This window comes from Lolium perenne, chromosome 3 (assembly GCF_019359855.2).
Source record: "Lolium perenne isolate Kyuss_39 chromosome 3, Kyuss_2.0, whole genome shotgun sequence".
Lineage (NCBI taxonomy): Eukaryota > Viridiplantae > Streptophyta > Magnoliopsida > Poales > Poaceae > Lolium > Lolium perenne.
In genome coordinates, this window is record NC_067246.2 from 104,199,890 (window position 1) to 104,225,429 (window position 25,540).

General features: G+C 44.8%; 3 protein-coding genes across 3 annotated transcripts; 1 reads left to right on the plus strand and 2 right to left on the minus strand.

Moving 5' to 3' along the window:
* Window positions 1-603: 603 nt before the first annotated feature.
* Window positions 604-1,941, plus strand: LOC127339522 (uncharacterized mitochondrial protein AtMg00810-like). Its single transcript, XM_051365363.1, has 2 exons — window positions 604-702; window positions 754-1,941. Exons 1-2 carry the CDS (start codon window positions 604-606, stop codon window positions 1,939-1,941), a joined length of 1,287 nt encoding a protein of 428 aa, XP_051221323.1.
* Window positions 1,942-3,191: 1,250 nt separating this feature from the next.
* LOC139837957 (uncharacterized) lies at window positions 3,192-4,443 on the minus strand. The gene is made up of 3 exons (XM_071827287.1): window positions 4,331-4,443; window positions 3,588-4,141; window positions 3,192-3,235 (listed from the first exon to the last, which is right to left on the minus strand). Exons 1-3 carry the CDS (start codon window positions 4,441-4,443, stop codon window positions 3,192-3,194), a joined length of 711 nt encoding a protein of 236 aa, XP_071683388.1.
* Window positions 4,444-17,402: 12,959 nt separating this feature from the next.
* On the minus strand, window positions 17,403-19,350 carry LOC127342053 (salt stress root protein RS1). The gene is made up of 5 exons (XM_051367984.2): window positions 19,246-19,350; window positions 19,018-19,147; window positions 18,825-18,914; window positions 18,628-18,712; window positions 17,403-18,059 (listed from the first exon to the last, which is right to left on the minus strand). The coding sequence occupies exons 2-5, from the start codon at window positions 19,120-19,122 to the stop codon at window positions 17,719-17,721; spliced, it is 621 nt and encodes a 206-aa protein (XP_051223944.1). The 5' UTR covers window positions 19,123-19,147; window positions 19,246-19,350; the 3' UTR covers window positions 17,403-17,718.
* Between the last annotated feature and the right edge of the window lie 6,190 nt (window positions 19,351-25,540).

Here is a 25,540-nt window from a genome sequence, read left to right on the forward strand (position 1 = left end):
CTCCTGGCTCCTCCTTCTAGCTTCCTTCGTCATCTTGAAAAATAGGATTTTTGGTATAATTTCCTTCCAGAGTTGATCTTCCGAAATATTGCGTTCTGACGGTGCTTTTTCCAGCAGAATCCTGGCTCCGGTGTTCGATCCTCCAATAATGATGAAACATGCAAAATAGATGAAATAACATAAGTATTGTGTCCCAATATGAAATATATCAATGAATAACAGCAAATTATGATATAAAATAGTGATGCAAATTGGACGTATCAGCCTCCATCGCCACTTGACGTTGATCATCTCGACGAGCTGCCCTCGGTCCCAGTCCCCTCCATGCATACTGGGCCACGCAAACCGCGCGAGGCTTCTCCACCAGCTTCCCCCGTGACGCCCTCGCCGGCCTCCTCGGCATGAACACCGGCCTCCTCGGTTCAGCCCACGCTAGACTATACGGCGCCCAACTCGCTCTCGTCGGGTTCGCCCACAGCTTCCTCAGGTCGTGGCCTAGATCCTGCGGTGCCGACCTCCTCGAGCTCGTCCTCGTCCAGGTCGACTTCGTCCAGCACATCGACACGACCGGCATCGCCCGCCCCTGATGCCCCTGTCCAACAGATGGTCACCCGTCGTCAGGCTAGCAAGATCATTGATCCACGCGAGCGTCTCAACCTCAACACCACGACCGTCGCTGCTCTATCGCCCATCCCCAAGTCTGTTCGGGGTGCACTCAAAGACCCGAACTGGCTAGCGGCCATGTCAGACTAGTACATCGCCCTCCTCGCCAACAACACGTGGGATCTTTTGCGACCCCCTCCCCCCGCCAATGTCAATGTCGTCTCCAACAAGTGCATTTTTCGCCAGAAGCTCAAGTCTGACAGTAGGCTCGACCGCTACAAAGCACGGTGGGTGTTGCGCGGCTTCTCCCAGGAGCATGGCATCGATTTCGTCGAGACATTTAGCCCGGTGGTTAAACAAGCTACCATCCGGGTTATTCTCTCCGTCGCCCTCTCCTCCAACAGGAAGATCGGTCAACTCGATGTCAAGAACGCCTTCCTCCATGGTCATCTTGATGAGCTGGTGTTCTATCATCAACCCACTGGATTCGTCGACTCTGCGCGTCCCGATCATGTGTGTCCCCTCAACCGCGCACTCTATGGCTTGAAGCAAGCTTCTCGTGCGTGGTATCACCACTTCGCGACCTTCATCACCACCTTCGGCTTCACTTGCTCCAAGTCCGACACGTCACTCTTCATCATGCATGGAACTTTTGGCATGGCCTACCTACTCCTCTACCTTAATGACATCATCCTCACGACATCCTCCTTGACCCTGCATGAGCGCGGCATCACCGCTCTCAGCTCGGAGTTCGCCATGACAGACTTGGGAGGTCTACATCACTTCCTTGGCCTTGTCGTTCGACGTGATTCCCAGGGGATGTTTCTCTCCCAGACGCAGTACGCTCTCAAGATTCTCGAGCGTGCTGGCATGAGCACCTATCACCCTGCCTCGACACCGGTGGATACGTCACCGAAGCTTGCTTCTACTGCTGGTTCTCCGGTTGCTGATCCTTCATCTTATCTTAGTCTCGCCGGTGCTCTCCAGTACCTGACTTTCACCAGGCCCGACATCGCCTATGCCGTCCAGCAGATCTGTCTGCACATGCATGATCCTCGAGACCAGCACTTGACCCTGATCAAGCATGTACTTCGCTACATCAAGGGTACTATACACCATGGTCTTCAGCTTGCACCGTCCACTATGGATCGTCTCGTGGCCTACACTGATGCAGAATGGGCTGGTTGCCCTGACACGCGACGCTCCACCTTCGGCTATTGTGTGATCTTGGGTGACAACCTTGTCTCCTGGCCGTCTAAGCGCCAGCATACTGTTTCTCGCTCAAGTGCCAAGGTGGAGTATCAGGCAGTCACCAATGTTGTTGCTGAAGCCACTTAGCTCCATCATCTTCTCCACGAGCTCCATCGACCCCTCCCCGGTGCCACGTTTGTCTTCTGGGACAATGTTAGCGATGTATACATGTCCACGAATCATGTTCAACATCAGGGGACCAAACACATCAAGATCGATCTTCACTTCTTTCGAGATCATGTGGCGCTTGGGTACATTCGAGTTCTTCATGTGCCTTCATCTCGACGATTCACGGACATCTTCACAAGGGCCTACCATCACCACTGTTCTTGGATTTTCGATCTTGTCTCACTCTCAGCGTTCGAGAATCTCCCGTTTCGACTGCGCGAGGGGGGGGGGGGGGTGTTAGGAAAACCCAATATGCCCTCTATATTCGGTTATACCCTGGCATCTTTAGTGCTTGATTTTTTTAATTAATCAGGCCATTATGGTTAGGATTTGTATTGATCCCTTCCTTGTATATCTTGTGTAATTGCCTATATATATGAGAAAAGGGAAAGATCACTATTGTGTGGCAAGTCATTCTCCTTTCTAATTCTATCACTAATCTATGGTTCCATGGTTAGAAGGACAGTGAGATCCTCAGTCTATCAGAGTTTAAGTTCTATGTTTGACACTTTGATGTTTTATAAAGGTGAAATAGCTTTTTATTGGAAGGCGACTAACCATCGACATCGTGTTACTTAGAGCATCTCCACCGGTAGCCCCCAAATAGGCGCCGGCAGGGGCGCCGGCACCTCCGTTTGGGGGGCGCCAACACTGCATCCTCCATTTGGGGAAGCCGTTTCCACACCGGCGCCTCCCAAACGGCGGCCCCAATTTTTTTTTCTTTTTTACAATATTTTGAAACAATATATTGATCACATTTTATTCATACATTCACACAAATAGAATTAAATTATTCATACACTCAATCAAACAAAGAGTACTTAAATTATTCATACAATCCAACAAACAAATAGTACTTAAATTATTCATACAACTCAACAAACAAATAGTACTTAAATTATTCATCCAGGCAAACAAATAGAAATAAAATCATGCATTGTTGGCTGCTCCTCTCCTCGCCCACAAATGCGCAGCTAGATCCGCCTTCAGCTGTGCATGGACACCTGCATCTCGAATTTCATTGTGCATATGAAGAAACGCAGCGAATTCTTCAGGCACATGCTCTACCTCAGCTAGTGGCCCTTGATAATCAAATGGATGATCATCCTGCACAGGTGCGTCGCGCTCGTTCTCAATGATCATGTCGTGCATGATCACACAGGCGTTCATCACCCCCCACATCTGTGCCTCAGACCAAGTGAGAGCAGGGTACCTGACAATGGCGAAACACTGTTGAAGCACCCCAAAAGCACGCTCAACATCCTTGCGTGCTGCTTCCTGGCATGTTGCAAAATAGGCTTCCATCTCGTTTGATGGAGAGGGAATTGTCTTCACAAATGTAGCATACGTCGGGTAGATACCATCAACTAGATAGTACCCCCTGTTGTATGCGTGGCCGTTTACCTCAAAGTTCACGGCAGGAGCTTGTCCCTCAGCTAGCCTAGCAAACACCGGAGAGCGCTGTAGCACATTGATATAATCGTTTGTTCCTGCCATGCCAAAAAATGCATGCCAAATCCAAAGCTCCTGTTCTGTTACCGCCTCAAGAATGACACTGCACTCACCAGCATGGCCCTTGTAGATCCCCTGCCAAGCAAAAGGGCAATTCTTCCAGCCCCAATGCATACAGTCAATGCTTTCGAGCATCCCAGGAAACCCTCTTGCCGCATTCTTCTGCAGGATCCGAGTTGTATCATCTGCTCTTGGTGCTCTCAAATAGTCTTTGGCAAACACCGCAATGACGGCTCGGCATAATCTGTAGAGACTCTCTGTGCATGTCGACTCACCCATCCGTAGATAGTCATTGGCTGTATTTGGAGGAGCTCCGTATGCAAGACCGCGCATTGTAGCAGTGCACTTCTGAATTGAGGTGAAGCCCCACAAACCTGTGCAGTCTCTCTTGGCTATGAAGTACGTGTCGTACTCCCTGACGCCATGGACAATCTTCAAGAACAGGTCCTTGTTCATCCTAAACCGGTGCCAAAATTCCTTCGGCGAATGAGTCGCATCGTCGTTGAAGTAGTCGGCGTCAAGCAGCACTGCGCCGGCTTCACGATGCCTGTTGGTTCCTCCTCTTGCCTGGCTTGGAGCCACCGCGCCGAGGCACGACGAAGAAAGACTGGAGAACGCGCAACATGTTCGTCAGAATCAGCTGCTGTTGTTGCCACCGAACATCTTCAACGTTCTGCTCCTCCGTGAACAGCTGCACCATCATCTCGTCGTCGCTGTCCATCGCGGCAATCAGACGAACACCTTGCGGGCGGGGCGATACTATCGCGATGGCGGCGAGCTCTGTTCTGGGCGAAACAATGGCCGCCGGTCGAGGGGGTGGCAGCCGTGTCGATGGACGGTGGTTCCTAGACGGTCGGCGGTGTCTATTGCAAGCAGGGTGGGCGCGGCGGCGACGGATACGGTGGCCATCTAGAGGGGTGGGAGTCGGCTCGGGCGTGTGTAGGAGGTGGAAAAACGGTGTGTCTGGCTACCAGGCGGAGCCCACACTCGTTTTCAGACGTACCGCGAGGTGCCGGTGCGCCCGATTCGCGCCTTTGGCGAAGGGGCCGGCACTGGGTTGCCGGCGATTCTATTGGGCTCCAAAATTGGCCGGCGCCGTTTGGGGCGCGCCGGTGCGAGCTCATTTTTGCTGCCTGCCCCCAAAATGCTATCGAGGGGCCGCTATCGGGGGTGCCGGTGGAGATGCTCTTATGGTAACTTCGTCAATATCAAGATCAGCCAGATAAATTTCTTAAACTCAGTATTTTTGGAGGTGCTCATAGAGGTATGCCATGCATGTGTTCATAGGGGTGACTGTATGCACATATTTTTAAGTGTATGTGTTTATACTATGTTTCGAAAAATAAAATCCAATGAAGGAAACCAAATATCTATGGATTGAGTGTTTGTACATATTTTAAGCCCATGTCTTTATAATAAACCGTGCTGGTAGGCGGTCACCATTTTATGGTCAAGCTATGGGATGCTATTCGCATATGACCAATCTCTTCTGGAATGCTTCCACTAAGACCATTCTATCTCTAAATTAGCAATTCCTGATTTTCCAGTTGACCAATCTCCCTAGGTATTGGCCCCACCAAACGGTTTGATGAGAGATCAAGTGTCAACTGGTTCACCAACGCTGTTATTCCCGGGAATATTGATCCAGTGAGGTTATTCTGGCTTGCATCAAGGTGCTAGAGCCGAGACTGGTTACCAAAAGCTGCTGGTATCGACCCATATGACAGAAGAAAAAAATATCTGTCAGTATGTAAATAGAAAAATGGGATTTCTATTTTCGTGCCCTCCGTTCCTTAGTTGTGCTCAGTTTTCCCCAGCTCCTTAGTTTTTCCTCAGTTTTCCCCAAGTGCTTGTTTGAAACCCGCAGAAGGCAGCTCAGACGGCAGGATTCCCGTTAAGTTGACCACTCCGTGCTGACGTGTGGGGCCGCGTCGTGTGGGCCCGCGTCGCGTGGGGCTGGTAGAAAGGGACGGCGTGGGACAGGACGAGATAGCGTTTGGTTGCACGTGAGCAGGAGCTGGGTTTTGTCTCTCTCGGCCATTGGCATTTCCCTTTTAAGAGTACCTTTTCTGCCTCCTTCTCTCTGCTTTTTTTCACCTAATTAGTATCAAATCTAGAGAAGCTTGCATTCCTGTCTTTCTTCAATTATTATTTGTGCCTTTTGGCCCTCGTTGTTTGCCCAATATGGCAGCAAATCTAGTTGGGAGCCCAATCTAGTACTCCATCTGGTCCATATGTATGTAGTTAAATCTAGAAGCAAATCTACAGAGAATCTACGATAAATTCACAAGGTCATATAGTAGAATAGGGATAGATAATATAGATAATAAGCTGCATTCAGCAGCCAAACATAGTAGGGTTCGAGGTTCTTCACAGAAGTACAACACCATCATACTAACAACATAATAACGAGGGATCCCTAGCTAACAACAAAGGGATCCCAACAACAAAATGGAGGAGGCAGCAGCAGCACACGTCCAGGACTCCGCCTACCCCATCTGCCTCTGCCTCCACTTGTTGCTCCCCTTGGGAGCCTTGGGCTTGAGCGGAGGCATGCGCCCGCCGGAGATCTCCACCCGCTGGATGCTGCGGAGGTGCATGCCGAGCGCCAAGTGCTTGGCGCGGAAGGAGTTGGGGTTCACCGACGCGCCGACCTTGGGGTTGGTGTGGCCGATGTTCTCGGCATGCGTGAGGACGCAGTTGAAGTCAGTGCCGCCGAGCCTCCTAGTGCAGAAGGGGCACCTGTAGACACCCTTGGCGACGTCGAGGTAGGAGACGATCGGCCGACCTGCAGCCTCCGCAGCACCTGGCGAGTCTTGACGTCATGGTGCTCGTCGTCGCTGCCGACGTCGCTGCCAGACAGCTGATCCATATCAAACGGGAATTTATTAGTGAATGAGTTGCAAACGTGCATGATAACAAAGTTAGAAAAAACAGAGGCAGCCTCAGTTAGAATGGACACGATTATATGTCTACAGGGACGGTGTAAGCGAACCAAAGCTCATGCACAACAGATTTGTACACAGAAATGGTTCGCTGAACCCTCCCTGTAAAAATCTGTGCCCACCGATTCATCATAGGCAAAGAAACAGATTCCAGATCTGAACTTGAACACATTCCAGATTATTTGCAAAATTAAACGGTTGATATCTTTTGATTCGTGCATAAAATAACTGATTGAGATCCTATGATTACTTGCATAAATTAACTGATTGAGATCCCATTATTACTTGCATAAATTAACCGAACGGCCGAACCCCAAATCTTAAACGAAATCAAGGAGGGATCAAAGCAAAATGGAATAAAATCGGCGCAAATATTAGCCCAATACTCATCCATCCACAGATCCATCTACACCAGCACAAATAGGGTTCAAAAAGGAATGGGGAACAAAAAAGGAAGCAAACCGTAGTTACCTCGTTCCATGGGTCCTCTATGGAGGTGTCGTAGAGGTTCGGGGGCGGGACGTAAGGCACCGGCTCGTAGGGGTCCCATCTCGGCGGGATCTGACCGCGACCGGCGGCAGCAGCCTCCGATGCACCGGCGGAGGCGGCGGCGACGTCCGTTGAGGGGACGGCGGCGACGTCCGTTGAGGGGACAGTGTCGAAGAGGGAGGCATCGCGCTTGGAGCCGACGGCGCCGTGGACGATGGGATTGGCATTCTCCTTGTCCATCTCGCCGGCAGAGGAGAGGGAGAGGGAGAGGGTTTTTTGCTTTGGAGAAGATGATGGGACGTGAGAGAGACGGCGTTGCGTAGGCGAGTGAGAGTGACAGAGATAGTGGGAGGAGGCATCTATAAAGGCAAGGGGTGGTTAATGCGACCCGCGTCCTACGCGTCCACCGCTGCACGTCTGCACGTCTTGGACTTCTGCAATGCGTCACGCGTCCACGATTGCACGTCTTCGACTTCTGCACCGCGACCGGCGTCTACGCGTCAAATATTGCACGTCTTTCATTTCTGCACCGCAACACGCGTCCTCGAGTCTAACCCTGGAAATTTAGATATACTCAGGTATAACCTCGAGCATTATACTAACATTTTTTGTGTGCTCAGTTTTCCCCTTGAGTGCTAATACTGGCTAGTGCAATATGCTCAGTTTTACCCTCAAGTAGCTGGTCAACAGACAGTCAACAAATGGGATTAACTAGTTAAATGAGTCATTTAATGTGCAAAAAATTCCGAAAAATAGTGGCACATACTCATGGAGTCTTTACCACAAATTGCCAGTTCTCAAAACATAGATAAGTCATAGATAAATCAAGTTTTACCGCAAATTGCCACTTCTCAAAGGCCTTCTCAAATCACCTAGTAGCTATGAAGGTGCATGGTTTTCCACAATAAGCCCTTCCCAAAACAGCTTTCCCCAAAACATACTTTGTCTAAATGAGGCCACAATTCTCACACTCATGTATATTTGTATTGCAAATAATTTGAGATAGGCCAAGATGGGTTTTATTGTACAAAACACGCATTTTCCATTTTTTAAATCTCATATTTGAATCCCTTAGTCTGTTTATTACATAGGTGCCCTTGGTTTCTTGATACTACTCAGTTTTGCCCTCTCCCTCCACAAATTCTCTCACACGTGCAACATTACCCTGATTGGTCTAGCCCATATCACGCGGATCGTGCCCGCCGACCGTTGATCATATGATCTAACGGGCAGGATAACCCCTCTCTCTCTCTGTCGGCGGTTACCTTCCACTCTCTAAGTATGCTAAAGGGCGGTTTTCTGTATTTATTTTCACGCGCTAAAAATTATAAACTCTTTTAGGCATTACTTTTCACGTAAAAAATGATAAACCATCACCGATTTGTTGTAGCCATAAATTTTCACGCAAAAAATGATAAACCGTCACCGATTTGTTGTAGCCATTAATTTTCACGAAAATCCCAAATGATAAACCATCACCGATTTGTTGTAGCCATTAATTTTCACGCAAAAAATGATAAACCATCACCGATTTGTTGTATCCATTACTTTTCACGCAAAAAATGATAGACCATCACCGATTTCTTGTAGCCATTACTATTCACGGTAAAAATGATAAACGAACCAATCTATCTATCTCTGTATTTGAAGTTTGGAAGGGTTCACCATCTAGTTATGTTAACTTTCGAGGTTTTGACCTGAAAACAAATGGGTATTATAAAGGGAAATAAAAGTTCAAAAAAATGTAAAAACGAAACAATCTACCTATCTTTGTATAGAAGATCGTCTGTATGATTTTTGAGGTCATTTAGGGAAGGTAGAAAAAAATCCCTTTTAAGAAGGTCGAAAAAACCTAACTTGTTACAAAAGCTGGTTTCAGTGAGACCTAACCAAATTTGGCATACATTATGCCATATCTATAACAACAAGGAATATCTAAAAGGGAAAGTTTCACAAAATTTGAAATTTATGGCGAAAATGATGCCATACATGATGCTGTTTTTCGAGGTTTTGACCTGAAAATCAATTGGATATTATAAAGGGAAATAAAAAGTTCGAAAAATATAAAAACGAAACAATCTATCTATCTATGTATGGAAGATCAGTTGTATGAAATTTGAGGTCATTTAGAGGAGGTAGAATAAATCACCTTGTTAGAAAAGCTGGTTTCAGTGAGACGAAACGGCATGCGTTTAAGCAAAGTAATTTTTTCGAACATCTCCAAATGATCCCAAATTTGCCATACATGATGCCATACGTGTAACAACAAGGAACCCTATCTAAAAAGTGTCAAAAAAGTTTGCCCAACCGTATAGCTCTATCAAAAAGAACCTCACCATGGTCTAGTATAATTTTGGGCTTAGTTACAAACTTTCGTTACCTAACCTTCAACACGAAACTTGTTTCAAATCACTTTTGGCGTACAAGAAACAAATCCCTCCTTGATTCGAGCACCACAGCCTCCAAACTTTGCCGATGCCGATATCGGCATGGTCAGAACGGCTATGCTCGACGCCACTGCTAGGTCACCGTCGGGATGCACCCTCAATCCCGTCCCCTCATTCGATCACTGACACACCAGAGATACCGCCGAGGCCAATGCCGAACGTACATGCTGATGCCAATGCCGAACATGCATCCACGCCGATGTGGGCACGGCCACGCCGCCCCGCTATGCTGGACGCCACAGACCACCGCGAGGTCTTTCCCTTCGCCACCACACTCTTCTAGCACCCATCTATACACGTCAGAAAGGAGAGACACTAGTTTTCTCTACATTACTTGCGTTCGTGTCGGACACGGTCAGTCAAAGTTTTGAGGTAGTCGTCGATGTCGTCGACCATTTCTTCTCTTCTTTGCATGGTTAAACGCGTCTAGTTCATATATATCTAATGCGTCTGGTCTCGCCTCATGCAGTTCTTTGTGGACGTCGATCTCATCTCGGCACCCCGCAGGCCACCTCCTCCGTGCCATCGCTGTAGAGCTCCGTTTAAAAATCTATTCCTACCCGTGTATTGCCCCTTGTATCAGCGCCATGGCCCACTTGTCATTCGATATACTGAAGCCCCACACATGTGTGTTTTGGTCAGGGATACAGCGATGCTTACGGTCAAACAAATATGGATGGTCTGACGTGTCTTTGCGGGCTCTACGTGGCCCCACTAGTCAGAAGATAACGGTCAACCGTCGGGCAACCGGCCGTTACAGCATCTGTGATGGTTTCAGACAAGGTTTTGGGGAAAACTGAGGAAAAACTAAGGAGCTGGGGAAAACTGAGCACAACTAAGGAACCGAGGGCACGAAAATAGAAATCCCTAAAAAAATATCATACCAACAGGTAGAGCGGGTACATGCATGAGACCGTGGAACCTGTACCCACGTACACATGTACTCATCCAAAAAAAATTACAAATAGGACCTTCGTAATATTCTAAGATACTTCTCCGTCCTAGTTTTTAGATCTTGGGCGTATCCTTAGGTCGTAAATTTGACAAACATAATACACAATATATATTACGAAACATATATCATTAGAAAATTTGATTGTTCTATTTTCCAATTATATAAATTTTGTGTTGTACAATTTATATTGTGTTGATCAAATTGATGGTCTAGGGCTACATGCAGATCCTATAAACCGGTATGGAGTGAGTAGCTTAATTTCCCTCCATAATCATGCATTCATGCTTATCGAGGCCAACCTCATGCTTTCTTGTCTCAGGATCGCTGGTAAATTACTTATGATCATTTCACTCGTGATCTCCTGACCATATCTTATATTCTCAAAATAGGCTTTCGCTCCACTTTATAAATAAAGCACCAACATCCATACAAAGTTCACAACCGAGAAGTGCAAGGGAAAGTAAAAAAAAAAACGTCTGCTAGGGCCACAACACATCATGCCCAAACAAAGAGAAAAACTGGAGATACAGCCCTAGACCTATCTTATTTACATGATGGCATCCTGATTCTCAACTCTCAAGAGATCAATATAATATAGATCTCATATTTCTCCTCTACATCACTACTTGTGTTGATGTTTATAATATGTTGTTGTTGATAAATTATGATTACATGTTTTCATTACGACTATTTGTTGCTTAATTTTATGAGTTATAACTTATAAGAAGCAGATTTGCCGTGCCGGTTGATAGGTATAGAAAAAAACATGTAACCGTTAACGTATATGGATACAGGTAACAGATAAAATCGGAGGAGGCATGCAAGGGTATGGGCCCAGTGGCGGAGGACCCCTTTGGGCAGGGTAGGGCGGCCGCCCTACCTTAATTTTTGTGCAGAACTTGTATATATGTATTCATCTATCGATGTGTTTGGTATGGAGATTTCTCAATCTACGTGTGTGTCGTCTTTGGAGTAGAAAGAGAAGGGAAAAGAGGTGCGTTGGGTGATGGCTACTTTTCCACTGCGCCAACTGGGCTGGGCCCGTGTGCAGCTTCGTGCGGCTCAACCGATCAGGAAGCCATGACCGCATGAAAGAAACCCATGATTGCCCAGCCACGGAAATCAAAACAAGACGACGCGGCGGCGCAGGACCCTGGCGGCTAGCGAAGTGCAGGAGCACTGCGCCGGCAGGCAGATCGGCGCCAGCAGCAAGGGGCGCAGCGATGCTGACAGAGCGCGGTGGCAGCCGGGGAGGAATCTTCACCGGTGTTCAGGTCCCATCTCGCCCAGGCTTTCCCTTATAGGGTTATACCTCATTCTTGTTTTCTATTCATAGGATTGAATGCTCATTCTTGTTTTCTATTCATAGGATTGAATGCTCATTCTTGTTGAATATTTTGCATCAATTTTTTCTTATGCTCTAGATTTCTTTTTTATATTGCAAAATTCTTAGTACTCTAGATTTCGCCCGACCTTAATTTTTTTCCGTCCTCCGCCACTGTATGGGCCTGCAAGTGCCATCCTCAGTACTACCTTATCATTTTGCCTATCTAGAAGTAACAAAAGACTGTGAAAAAAATCACAGCACTTAAAGTACATGCATCTACCATGTCACACAAATTCCAATCCAACTCCATTATGTAGCTCGAGAAAGTTAAGAAAAAGGCAAAATCCACAGGGCCTTAATATGGTCAATGAGGCGAATTCCTGGCTTGGAATCAGCATAATTGAGAATGTTTTTTCAGTTTCAATGGCTTGGAGTGGAAATTCATTGTCTAAATAAGAAGGTCGATTATTTAGACTTGACATTCTCATTTCCAAACCAAAAAAAAAAAAAAACATTCCCAATCAACATCCACTTATCTACTCCTGTTCGATTCGTTCAGCCTCTGAGTTCCTAATAGCTGTCCGAGTGGTCCTGGCCCTAGGCCCCCTGAGGCGGCCCAGCCAACCAACGCATGCATCCCAATCACTCGAAGACAGCTCTGCCTTTGTAGCCTTGTCCAACTACTAGACTCGCAGACAAAGACGAGAACATGAGATCGAAGTTAGCTAGATGCAAGGAAACACTTTTTTGCATTCTTTCAGTACTGCCTTAGTATATACTAACTTCGTTTTATAGAATAAGACCTATATTTATTTATTTTTAAAAAATCAAGCTAAGTAAGTTTGACCAAAATTTTAGAAAAAAACTATAAAAACCACGATGATATGTAGATATCATACAAAAATATAATTCGTGATGAATCTAATATATTGAGTTTGAATTGTACATGTTAACATTGTTTTCTAAAAACCTATTCAAACTTTACATAGTTTTGATTTTTTTAAAGTTACAAACCTTATTTTTTGAAACGGAGGTAGTACTCCTATATCACAATATTGTAGCACCCCCTTGACAATCAACATGCTGAATTAATCAGTCCTCGAGATGCTACTGCTCCTCTTGCCTGTTGGATACTCCAACAGAAGAATTAGTAGGTGGGGGAAGACAAAGCAAGGGAGATGGACCTAAAACGGAGAAGATTCCGTTCTTTGTCTTATCCAGAAGCTCCTGAGGCTGACCAATGGCGAGACCGCGAGAGTCTCATTCTCGCGGCTGTATAGCGTACACTCGTAGTACTCCTCCAGATTCCCGTGAATCTTCTTCTCGGTTCAGTTTGCACCACATGCATGGGTACCAGCAGTCAGTATATACATTTGCGTAGTTGCTGGTGTACACGTCTCGTCTATCGTGGCAGGGCCCAACACACAACAACGACCAAGCCACAGTGTTGTGATGTGCAGTGATGGACAAAGGCAACCCACCTATCTATTACATCTTGATTCAAACCCCCAACCCTCCTAACCCTAGCCGCCTCCCGCCGCCGCCGCCGGCAGCGCCGCCGGGGCAAAGACCTCGGGGCGTGGCAGCGGCGGGGGCCTTCCCTCGTGACGCGGCAGGGATGGCGGCTAGGGAGTTTCTCACGCGCGGCGGTGGCGGCCCTCCCGCCTCCCGGGGCGGCGGCGGTCTGACGAGGATGGAGGGGCGACGAAGGCCCTCCCGCCTCCCCGCATGGACGAACGGGGACGGTGGCCAGAGCCTGTGCTGCGGCCTCCCCGACTCCCCATCGGCGGCATGCCGGTGGTGGCGGAAAACGCCATTCCCTCCGCCTCTCGCCGGTGAGGGGCGATGATCTTGGGCTTCTCCCGCGGTACGAGGTCGCTCGGGGCAGCAGCCTTGGGTTCGACGGTGGAGGCGGCCTTCTTCTTCGCCGAAGGAGGTCGGCTGGTTGCTGGGGTGGCGGATCACGAGATCCCTCTACCCCGGCGATGAAGATATAGTCGATGAGGAGCTAGCGGCGAAGGGGCCACCGGTGAACACCGAGCCTTGACTTCGTTTTTGGTGGATGATGGCGGCGGCTATTGGCATTGTTCCCCTGCGAAGGCATCATCTTTGCTAGCCTCTCCGTTTGCTCTCGCAAAGTTGGGGACTCGCGGCTGTCGGTGAAAACCGTGTCAAGATTGGCGGGTGATGGCGGCGTTAAGCGTCGCTTCCTTCTTGAAGGCATCGTCGTCGCAGTCCGCGGGAACTCACTCGTGCTGCTCCAGGGGAAACCCTAGATCCAGCCAGGATCAGACGATGATGGCGCTTCCTGCGTCGTGCTACCTCTTGGGGCATCATTTTTGGAGCAGCGGCTGAATGGAAGTGGTTTTTGATGGAGTGGTGTTAATCTACCACGTTGTCGTCGATGATTCTCAGCAGCATGGAGCTGCGGGTATCGAAGACGGGCGAGGATTGTTGGACGCGGGCAGGATGGTGGAGCTGTTTGGTGTTATGGTGACATCGACGGCAGGCCTGGCACGGTCAATATGTTGATCTCGCTTGGAGATGGGTTCGAGATAGATGGCGGTTGCGAACTCTGCGACGTGTGCAATGGCACACCCTGGGTTTTTCTTTTTGGATGATGTGTGTTGGTGTACCGTCAGAGAGTATGGCCTTGTTCATGGTCCTCCTCTTCATCGTAGGTATAGCGAGTTGTCGCTAGGAAGGAGGCTTCGAGATTGATCTTTGTATTCTACTTGTAAGGTATTGCGAATAATTTAATAAAGATGAAAGCTGTGTGCATCCTTTGGATGCAGAGTCTGGGGCTATGCTCCTTGATCGAAAAAAATCTGATTCAAATTATAAGTCTTTTTTAATAGCTAAAACAGCTTTTTAAAAGGGCTAATATTTTGGCACAAAGGTAGTATTAATAATCAATAGTTGTGCAAAGATCTCTAAAACCTAGCGCATCCTCTTTCATAGATTGATTCCCCCTCCTCCGGCCAGCCTCGCCGGTGTCAGGAGGTGTGGGAAATCTGATCTATGTCTGGAATTTTTAATAAAAATAGTGTTTTTCTTGATTATGTTAGAGTTTTGGTATCCGTCTTTTTCTTGGCCTCCACCTCATGGAGATGACATCGTCTACAATAAGTGATCTTCGGCTTTCCGTTCACGACGAGATCTCCTTCGCGACGTTAATGGTGGTACTGAAAGATTACAATTCTCTAGGTATGGTTGCTTCGGCGGATCGATTTTAGATATTTTCTCATAGTTGCCGTGAGGAGATTTGTCCTCTCAATATTTGTCCCGGCTGCTACATCTCGGACAATGGTGATTCGTACTCTTGGCTCCCCGGTGATGTCGACCAAACTGTTCGGTTATGTTTTCCTAGCATACTAGTGTTGGTACTCTTGCCGATATTGATGGATTACTTTAATAGTTGTGCACGTGCGCGTAGTCTTGGTATTGCTGCTCAAATTAAAATTCAGGAATAACAGTCGTTGGTATTTGTAGGCCCATGGTTTGGTATCTATCTTGGGATGCTTTTAGAAAAGTATAAAATTGTGTCATGAAAGAAGAAAGAGTTTGAAAACCTTGAAGATTTGCTTGTTTCTTTTAGACTTTATATGTTGTAGTCGTTGAAGTTAGCTAATGTACCCATCTACCCTGCACTATCTATTACTACAAATGTATATGGTATTGATTGTCAAAAAAGATCTCTAAAAGTAATATAAATTACAAATATGTCCTTAGACCATCTAGCAAGACTAAAAGCACTAGAGGAAGCCGAAAGGCACGCCATCGTCCTCGCTCTTCCTTACTGGTGTCGGGCAAAGGTTATTGTGGTAAATCTTGTTGTTGTAGACAAATGAGAAATCATCGCGCTAAGGTCTCAAAGAACGAACAACCAGAGCAATAACCATCACCAAAGATGGGAACCATAGATCGAAAGGGTTAGACCTGCAACCACACACCGACTTACATGAACACTGACCGGATCTCATAAGATTTGTCGGGGACACAACTCTATATGGCCTCCGCTGACGGTAGGCGCATCGCCGACACAGGGATAGGCAGGAATGACCCTTGTTAGACTTCCATCTGCCACCTCACTATCTTGTAAAAGGCATTGCAAACATACCTGAAAAAGAAAAATAAAGCCTTCCCTCCAGCGAGAGGTCATGGTACACGGCATCTACAAGCCCTTAAGGCCAACGGAGATGGGACGGACCGATGGAGTGGCCGGCAAGAGAACGAAACCCTAGGTTGATTCTTGGCCGCCTCCTTCTCTACCTTGCCCCGGACCTAATTTAACAACTCGTACTAGTGCTACCAGCCTGAGCAAATATCTCAGCTCAAACTTGCGAATCAAGCCCCTTGTTCCTTTTTGATTGAAATTGATGCATCCCATTAGTGTTTCTTTAGTCAAATCATGACCCCGTCGATCAAACGGATCAATCAATCAACAGAATCTTGCGTTAATTAACCTTGGGTGCAGAGGAGTACGTCACGCAGGGCCCGGCCTCTGCTCGATCGGATTATGCCTGTGCAGTGACGACGATCAAGATGCAGCTAGAGGCGTGTGACCAACTGACCATGGACTGATAGTAGATAGGATTGAGCTCACGTCCTTTTCCTCGGGGCACTGATTGATTTTATTCACCGATTTGGCTAAGCACCCAAGGATATATTTATATGTCGCGCCCAAGCTATCTATCTCCATCGAGGTTTCGTGACACGATTTGATACGCCACCTCGATCATTTTCCTAGCGATTGCTCGTGCTTATCTTGTTATAAAACTTGAACGGAACGACGTCCTCGTTTCCTCGGAAGGGAGAAGAAGAACTTGTGCATCAATCATTTGCTGTTACCAGTTAGACTATTAAGTTTTTTTTTCAGAAATATCTCTGAATCTTTGAAATACCATTTTCAATTTTAGAAAAAAAGGGAGCTCCATGTAGCATGAGATCTAAAACGATTTTTGTCTCATATCATTCCTATATATGTTCATATTTAGTGTCAAGTCTTCGTATAGAGTTAATTTAAGTTTTTTTTTGAATGGGTCACCCCAGTCTCTGCATCACAACGATGCATACAGCCAATATAGAGCCAGTATTAAGTGACATCCCACTGCATGAATTGTTTTATCGTCGTTTTGCTACTGTTATAGTGCACTCTAGAATCACCAATCAATGTTTGATTCTCATGTTTATTGACATCGGTCGTTTTATTTGTGGGTAGATCTTTAGTTTGACTACCAACTCTAAAGTATGGTCAACATTGATTAGTACCACGAAACTATCATGAAATGTACTATGACACTGTATACACTCTTTGCTATCATATTTTCATAGAAAACATATTGTCAAAACATAACAATGAAAACCATGAAAAAAAATGTTCAAAATGAGTGAAGGACCAGAGTATATGACCTATACGTATAGGTGGACATCTATTATTTCAAAAAAGAATGTATACACATAGGTTAATAGGTATTTTCAAACAGAAGAAGTAGTTTAGTTGAGACATTGATAGTATAATCCTAGAGTAATACAAACGATCCATACAATATGCACGTAATTAAGCTAACTAAAACAACAGAAGGCTATACCAAATGAGTATATCCACAAACGTAATGTCTAAAAAAATTAGAGGAGCTTATGTGTATCTTCATCACACCTCAAACAGAAAAAAAGAGAACAAGATAAAATGCACAAGTTCCTCCTTAGCATGACCAACAAATTAACACACCAACATAATTACACATGTTTTAATCACCACAAAAAACAAGAAACCCCACATAAAATTTACACATACGGGGAGGGGATCGATCGATCGAAAGAATAACAAATGTTCTTGCGTGTACCTTTGCATGCCGTAATATGCATGGCAAAGTGTGTGTTCGTCGTACGTACTTACTTTTGTGCAGCTACATGGACACGAAGTGATCACAAATTCACAATAACTTAAATGTTTTCCTTGATTACCAGCAACAAAGCGGGTGGTAGCTTGGATTCCTCTTGGAGTTTGGTGGCGATTGATCACTTTTTCTCTGGCTCAGCCACCGGTGCGGGAGTTTCGGCGGCCTTCTCCTCCTCCTTCTTCTCCTCCACTACCTCAGCTGCCGGTGCGGCAGCCTCCACCGGCGTGGCAGCCTCCACGGGCGCAGCGGAGGGCTCAGCCTCCTCCTTCTTCTCCTCCACGGCAACTTCCCGGGTGGTTTCCTCAACCGCGGCGGCGGCAGGCTCCTCGGCCTTTGGCTCCTCCTTGGGCTCAGGAACGAAAGGCGCAACCTTGTCCAAGATAAAGACGATGGCAGGGGAGAGGGGCGTGGTGCCTGACTTGGCCACCGCGTCGCTCACCAGCTTGGCTCCAGGGAATTCTGCAGATTAACATGCCAGCACAAGTCAGTTTAGTAGTTTATTTATATGTAAGTTAACAAATAATTAAAAGCGTCCTTTTTTTAATTCTACTATAACGCACAAAATTCTCAGCAGTATGCATGCGTAGCAGAGGGTACTAGTGGCAACAACCACAAATTGATCAGCTTAATTGATTATTGTTAATATCTTAAACTTTTGTTAGCTCCCTAGTTAGGCTTTTGTCCGCATCGCCGAAAAGTAACGCTGGTTGCATGTGAACTTCTGTTGGAAGAAACATATGTGGGAAGATTCTATTATGTTTCCCTTTTTGTTCTGGGAAGATTCTACTACACTGTTTAACTATGTGAAAGCAGAATAAAGACAAGGAATACGGGTTATATAAGATGTAAACCCTGAGAAATAAAATTGTTAAAGGCAGTTCCATTTTAGTTACAAAAATATGAATGATAATTGGCAGCAAGTTTAGTCCTTATATATTTTTACTACTATTTAGTTACTTCAAAATTTTAGGCAAAAATCTTAACCACAAAGATGGACGATTTGGTTTTGTTAATTATATATGCTTACCAATCTTGGCCAACTCGTCAAGGAACTTGGTAACTGCAACCGAGTTCTTCTTGATCTTGGCTGGTTTCTTATCCTTTATCACCCCCTACAATAAGATAACAGGTAAACTGGGTTATAATTAGCACTAAGGGTGGCTACTTCCTATTGTTATGCTCCATCAACCACAAAAAAAATGAGGCACCGAAAAATGTTTTCACCTTAATCTCTGGGGGAGAGGCTTCAATAACCTCCACAACCTTGGGCTCTAGCTCTGTCTTCTTGTCTTCAATCTCCTTGCTGATATCCTCCTACATATATACACAACACACCCATATAATCAACAAACAAGCAAACATAAACATACGCACACTGAGAGAGAGATAAGAAATGAACAAGGGCTCCCATCCATACCTTGTTGAAGGATTTCAAGAACTCGGCGGCGGCGGCCTTCTTGCCATCCTTATCGAAGATCTTGCTGAGCCCGGGGAGAACCTTGGTCTTCCATACGCTGGTCATCTTGTTGGAGCACCTTCAAAAATCTCTACACAAACGCAGAAAACAAGAGCGCAAAACTCCATGAGAATTTGTATCATCGGAAGGAAAACAAAGGAGTCGATCAGAGAAGCAATGGAAGCTTACATGCAGCTAGCTTGCTGAAGCCTGAAGAGGAGGTAGATGCGATGTGTAGCAGCGATCACCAAGAAGAGCCTATCAATGGGCAGAGCAGAGCAGTACAGAGCCACGGTGCCATGAGAGCGATATATAATGGGTTGGCCAGATAGGCGGCCTGGCCCTGAGGGAAATTACGTGGGTGCCCCGCATGAGGTGGCCATGGTTGTTGGAGGGAGGCAGGGGCAGAAACGTCAAATGGGAGGAGATTATGGAAGGGGTGTCATTAAGACAGACGTGAAATGATGAATGGGTCCTGAAGGCTTGCAAGCTGCGCTGGAGATACAGGGAGAGTAGGACATGGCGCTAGTAGGAATGTAGGATCCTCTGTGTCATGGTTTGATAGTTGGTAATCTGGTTAACTGTGTTGCGTGGTTGATTTGAGATGGTTTTTACTTCTTGTGATTTGATGGGCAAGCTATTAGAAATAAAATTACTGCAAACTTGAGTTACTTTGAAATCCATCTGATGATACTTTTTTATGTTAAGGCGATGATTATTCATTGTGTATTAACAGCTCAAATATTTTCTCAAGATGGAATTTATTCATGCATATTTAATACAATTTTTTACAGCGTTAGTTTTTGCTAGACATTTATTAACATATAAATTCTTACATATTTCCTTGTCTCAAAAAATACATGTAAAAACATTTGAGCAGAAAAAAATCTAAGTTGGTTCCAATGTAGAACTAGCTAAACTACTCCTTCACTTCCTACATATAAAGACGTTTTCGGAGTTCAATTTAAACTCCCAAACTTCTTAGATTTAGAAACATGGAGAGTATTTCAGGTTGCTTCTTAAGAAAAATCCAGCTCCTCCATGCTATTTCATCTTTACAAATTCACCTACCGACAAAATTAAAATATACACATTCTCGGTGAATATTCCCCGTCGCGGTCTCCATTTCTAGATAGGTCATTTTCCATCTCTATCTCTGGAGTGGTGAAATGAAATTGCGTCTACATCCATCGAATCATGCTACATATCTACAAACCTACTCCAAAGGATAATGCCGTTGTGATTCGTTGCACACCCTGCTCCACAGAAGATCAGGCACGGCCAGGTCACACCACTTGGCAGCCTTGCGTGTGGCCCACACTTACTCGCCGGTGGGCCCGGCCCAGGGACGGTACCGTGAGCTCCTCAAAGAAGCAACGCCTCCAGCCAATCACATATCCTTGGAGAAAGACAGCATGATTAAAAACCATAAGTCTGAAGAACTGAAACCAGTACAGCTAATCTCAATATCTAGAAAATAACAGCTAGCTAATCCTTGGCTAAGAGCCAAATTAGCTTAAAAATTAAGAAAAAAACATGGTTATAGTTTATAAAGCTTGGAATCTTGTTGCAGTTTGCCAACTGATTAAAACCAATACAGCGGGAGCACTCCAACGTGCTGGCATGAGTGGTACCTCTACCAGCATGACAGCTCCTCCCTCGTTTCGCAAGTGACCACCTGTATTTCTGCCTGCGTAGGCCAATGAAAGGGTTTGCCACGGAGGCTGTACGCCATTGATACGATGACCGTACGTACGTATTGCTTGGGTCCTTTGGGAGAACTTATCTTGTCCATCTAGTTATATTTGGTTTTCTCGTAGCCCCCAAGCAACCATGTATTGGTGTGAGCAACAAGCCACCTAGGCGTGAGATCTTGTATTATCTTAGTAGTCGACCCATTTTTTTTTGTCTTCGAAAGTGACGATGATTTAGAGCCTCTGCATCGATTGATGCAAAGAACTACTATATGTTATTGATTATTCACCAAGGTCAAGCAAAAGATTATGCTCACGACAGAATCACACACCTGCCAAGAACCCTACACCAAAACCTTTCAAATGACATGGCCCCTAAATATGTGTCCCTTTTTTTAGGGAAAGTATGGCCTTGTCCTGGTCCTGTATGCGGTCATCGTGAGCCTTTAAAACATTTTGAAGTCCAGGGCCACTAACTGATGGACAAGGTGGTAAATCATGAAATTCTCACCAAGAAAGGGATATATGCAGTTCCAGATATACTTGCCATACATTACCAGTATTAGTGAGGCATTGACTGGAAAAACAGGGATATGTTTCTAACTGCCAACTCAGTCTAATAGGATCATCAGCTATTTCCAAATAAAAAAGTTCAAACATATGTAGGCCCTCCCCCTTGTCTTGGATAATAGCAATCGTGCCCACTTGGCACATGCCAACCCCCGTTTGCTGTCACCTCCTTTATTATGAGCCAGGTAGCAAGACCAGACCAGCTCAGTGATAGCACCCCAACCAACAAATACCATTTCAGAAATCCAGCATCTACTTATTTATTTTGTTCAAATCCAGCAAGCTATGCTTCAGTCATTTGTGCAGCACACACAAGCCACCATAATGTGTTTCTAATTCCTTTGCAATGAGGCCAGCATCAGCATGCAAGTGCTTCCTGGCGAACCAATCAATCAGGAGCCTAGCCAGCTATAGGAAAGTAATCAGATCTCCACATCAAGAAGTAACTTGTTGCGAGCGAACACTCAAATGATGAGCTAAGGGCCGCTTAGGGTAAGACTAGCTTGTTTAATATAATATAAACGAGATCGAACTTTGATTTTATGGCAGAAGAGAAATGAGAATCAAACTATGTGCAATGATAGCTTCCTTTTTGCATCTATCGAGTCAGCAAATTGTAGGATAACTATCTAGATGTTACTCATAGTCATGTTGTTGACTATCAGAGTTGAAGTGTTAAAATTGGACATGTTGATCTTGAACGCTGCTGTTGTCCTTGAGATGACAAACATAACCCCCCTTTTTTTTTAAATGAAAGGGTCACATCTCCGTTTGTCCTCCTTCTTTTCCTCTTTTGAGATTCAGGGTTATCAGTTCCTTGGGTCATGTAGATTAGCACTAGGTTTTTTTATAAAAAAAATACAGCCCGAATGTCACTAGGTTAGTTCAACCATGTGGATCTTTTCTTAACTGAAATTTTACCATATGGTGTTGTCAAGTGGTTTTCGCCAAGCAGGCGTATCAACTAAAAATCCTTGGGAACAAAATATACATTGTATATTATGACCACTTAAAGATACTATAGTGACTGGCATGAGTGGCATGTCATTTATTAATCCTACTTGTATAAGGACACCTTGTTTTGTTTGGAGGAGAACAAGTGGAGGACAAAGCCAGTGGGTTTGGACATAGAAATCTAGCAAACCAAGAGAATTAAGAAATATAAAAGCAACATAAAAGCAACGAGAGATGCATGCTAGGATTATAGACAAAAGTTGTTCTTTAGCACTATTAGCCTATTAGGTCCAAAAGGAATAAGAGTCATTTCCTCTCACCCTAAGCTTCTTAGGATTATGGGTTGCGGTGGAATAAGCCCTTGTGGAGGAAGCATCAAAAGGAGGAGGGAAGGAAGAACACTTGGAGAGATCGTACACGGAGAAGTCGGGCGACGCGTGAAGTGCAGTCGAGTGGAAGACTGCGTGCCCAGCCTAATGCCGATGTGACACAGATGAAGAGAGCGATGATGATCGCAAAGAAACGTGCGGAGATGCCGGTGATTGGTACGTCTATACCGAAACCAACCTCCATTACTTCTTTTTCGGATGATCAAATTATTGATAATGCTATGTCATTGGGAGTTTCTTTGGGTAACTCTCACTCTAATTGCATTAAGTCAGCTAGGTTAATAAAAGATTTTGATCTACAGAGAACTCTAACTATGTTAAAATGTAATGATCAATTGGCAAAACCACATGAAAATGCTTCTCTTTGTTTGGCAGTCTCACGTGCATCTGACTTATGTGATGATTTGGAAGGGGATGATGATTTTCTGAGAGATGATGATGTTGATATTCCTCCGGTTATTAATAGGGATAGAAAAGTTCGTAAAAAAAGTCTTATGACAGCAAAAATGTTAGGAGGAGTAACCGTATTAGAATCAAACCTTCAAAATGACAATGACGAATCTTAAAGGGCTTACGTGGGTGAAGGGTTTAAAGATCCAGGAAAACATTTGTTTGTGAAGGAATCAATTAGGGAGTATGACCTAGATTTTATTGCTTTGCTAGAGACATGATGGTCCAATTTTGCGGTACATTTTTTACGTGATGTAGCAGCGGGTAAGGACTTTGCTTGGTTTTGTTTGCCGCCACATGGACGGTCAGGGGGAATCCTTGTTGGTATAAACACTAACACTTTGCTAGTTAATAGAGTGGGTAGTGGGGATTATTGTGTTAAATTGTCTATTACATCAAAAGTAGATGGATTTGAGTGCCGGTGTATGGAGCGGCACAGGCCAAAAATAAATATGATTTTCTTGCAGAGTTGGTTAGGACTTGTGAGTCAGAAACTTTACCGATGCTATTGGCTGAGAATTTAAAATTTTGAGAAAACCAGAGGATAAAAGTAATGACAATTTTAATCCCCGAGGGCCATTTATTTTTAATGCAATCATTGAGAATTTAAACCTATGAGAAATTGGTCTGTCTGGACGGCGATTTACCTGGGCGAGTAGAAGAGCGAATCCTACATATGAAAAATTAGATGGAGTGCTGGCTAGTGTCGAATGGGAACAAAAATTCCCTTTGGTGTCGGTCCGGGCTTTGACTCGCTTGGGATCAGACCACACTCCGCTTTTGATTGACGCGGAGATTCAGGCACATATTGGTAATAAGGCTCGCTTTTCGTTTGACTGTCCTGGTTTGAACAAGAGGGATTTTACGAGAGCTGAATGGCGGCCGGCCCTGTTGGAAAAACGCCTATTCAGACCTGGCAAAATAAGATTAGGCATTTACGTCGGTTCTTACGAGGTTGGGCTAAAAGTTTAAGCGGAAAATACAAAAAAGGAGAAGCAAAAGATTACTGAATATCATTGATTCGTTAGATATTAGGGCGGAAACTATCCCTTTGTCGCTGGAAGAGCGCAATGAGTTAAAATTGGCTAATGAAAAACTAAATAAGTTTAGAAGGGAAGGGGAGATTAAGTGGGCACAAAGAGTTAAGGTAAAATATATTCAGGAGGGGGCAACAATACTAAATATTTTCACCTCATCGCAAATGGAAAACATAGGAAAAAGAAAATCTATCAACTAGAACAAGAAGAAGGTACTATTGTCGTAGATGATAATCTCAGGGTGTACATTTTGGAATACTATAAAAAAACTATTTGGAAATCCGGAACCTAGTTTTGTCTCTTTGGATGAAGATAGAACTGAAGATATCCCGCAATTGTCAGTGGATGAGAACAATTTGTTAACGGTGAACTTCTCGATGGAGGAGATTCGCAACGCTATTTTTCAAATGGAACATAATAAATCACCGGGTCCGGATGGCTTTCCTGCGGAGTTCTATCAACATTTTTGGGAGGTCATCAAAAATGATTTGATGGCACTGTTTGAGTGCTTTTAGAAAGGTGACCTGCCTTTGTACAAATTGAATTTTGGGGTGATTACTTTATTACCTAAAAAGGAAAATGCAACGCAAATTCAACAATATAGGCCAATTTTCTTGCTGAATGTGAGTTTTAAAATATTCACAAAGGTTGCGACAAACCGTATTTCTGATGTAGCTCATAAAGTGATTAGACCTACACAGACGGTTTTTATTCCAGGGAGGCACATTTTAGAGGGTGTGGTAGTCCTTCATGAGACAATACATGAAATGCATAGGAAAAAGCTTGATGGGGTGGTATTTAAGATAGATTTTGAAAAGACTTACGATAAGGTTAATTGGCCCTTTTTGTAACAAGTTCTCCATATGGAAGGGTTTGAACCGGTTTGGTGTGATAGAATTAAGCAATTTGTGCAAGGTGGGAGTGTAGGAATAAGGGTTAATAATGTTACTGGTCATAATTTTCAAACTAGAAAAGGACTACGCTAGGGGGACCCTTTATCTCCGATTCTTTTTAATATAGTCGTTGATATGCTAGCGATTCTTATTTCTCGTGCTAAGGATGAGGGTAAAGTTGGGAGTTTCTTATCACACTTGATTGATGGGGGGCTTTCTATACTTCAATATGCGGATGACACAATATTGTTTTTGGAATATGACATTGCTAAGGCAGTTAATATGAAACTCATTCTATGTATTTTTGAACAGCTATTGGGTTTGAAAATTAACTTTCACAAGAGTGAGTTTTTTTTGTTTTGGTAAGGCGAAGGATATGGAGGACCAATATAGACATATTTTTGGGTGAGAATCTGGATCCTTACCTTTAAAGTATATAGGTATTCCTATTCATTATAGGACACTTCGGAATGCGGAGTGGAACCCAATTGAGAACC

What these genes read in the sequence shown, in the direction of transcription:
- LOC127339522 (XM_051365363.1), top strand. Translation starts at nt 604, where the DNA reads ATGGTCACCCGTCGTCAGGCTAGCAAGATCATTGATCCACGCGAGCGT. An exon ending in TATCGCCCATCCCCAAGTCT is followed by an intron (nt 703 to 753) that starts GTTCGGGGTGCA and finishes ATGTCAGACTAG; the next exon opens with TACATCGCCCTCCTCGCCAA.
- LOC139837957 (XM_071827287.1), bottom strand. Translation starts at nt 4,443, where the DNA reads ATGGCCACCGTATCCGTCGCCGCCGCGCCCACCCTGCTTGCAATAGAC. An exon ending in CCCCTCGACCGGCGGCCATT is followed by an intron (nt 4,142 to 4,330) that starts GTTTCGCCCAGA and finishes CGCGTTCTCCAG; the next exon opens with TCTTTCTTCGTCGTGCCTCG. An exon ending in GATCTACAAGGGCCATGCTG is followed by an intron (nt 3,236 to 3,587) that starts GTGAGTGCAGTG and finishes CGCCATTGTCAG; the next exon opens with GTACCCTGCTCTCACTTGGT.
- LOC127342053 (XM_051367984.2), bottom strand. Translation starts at nt 19,122, where the DNA reads ATGACCAGCGTATGGAAGACCAAGGTTCTCCCCGGGCTCAGCAAGATC. An exon ending in TCTTGAAATCCTTCAACAAG is followed by an intron (nt 18,915 to 19,017) that starts GTATGGATGGGA and finishes GTATATATGTAG; the next exon opens with GAGGATATCAGCAAGGAGAT. An exon ending in TGACGAGTTGGCCAAGATTG is followed by an intron (nt 18,060 to 18,627) that starts GTAAGCATATAT and finishes GTTAATCTGCAG; the next exon opens with AATTCCCTGGAGCCAAGCTG.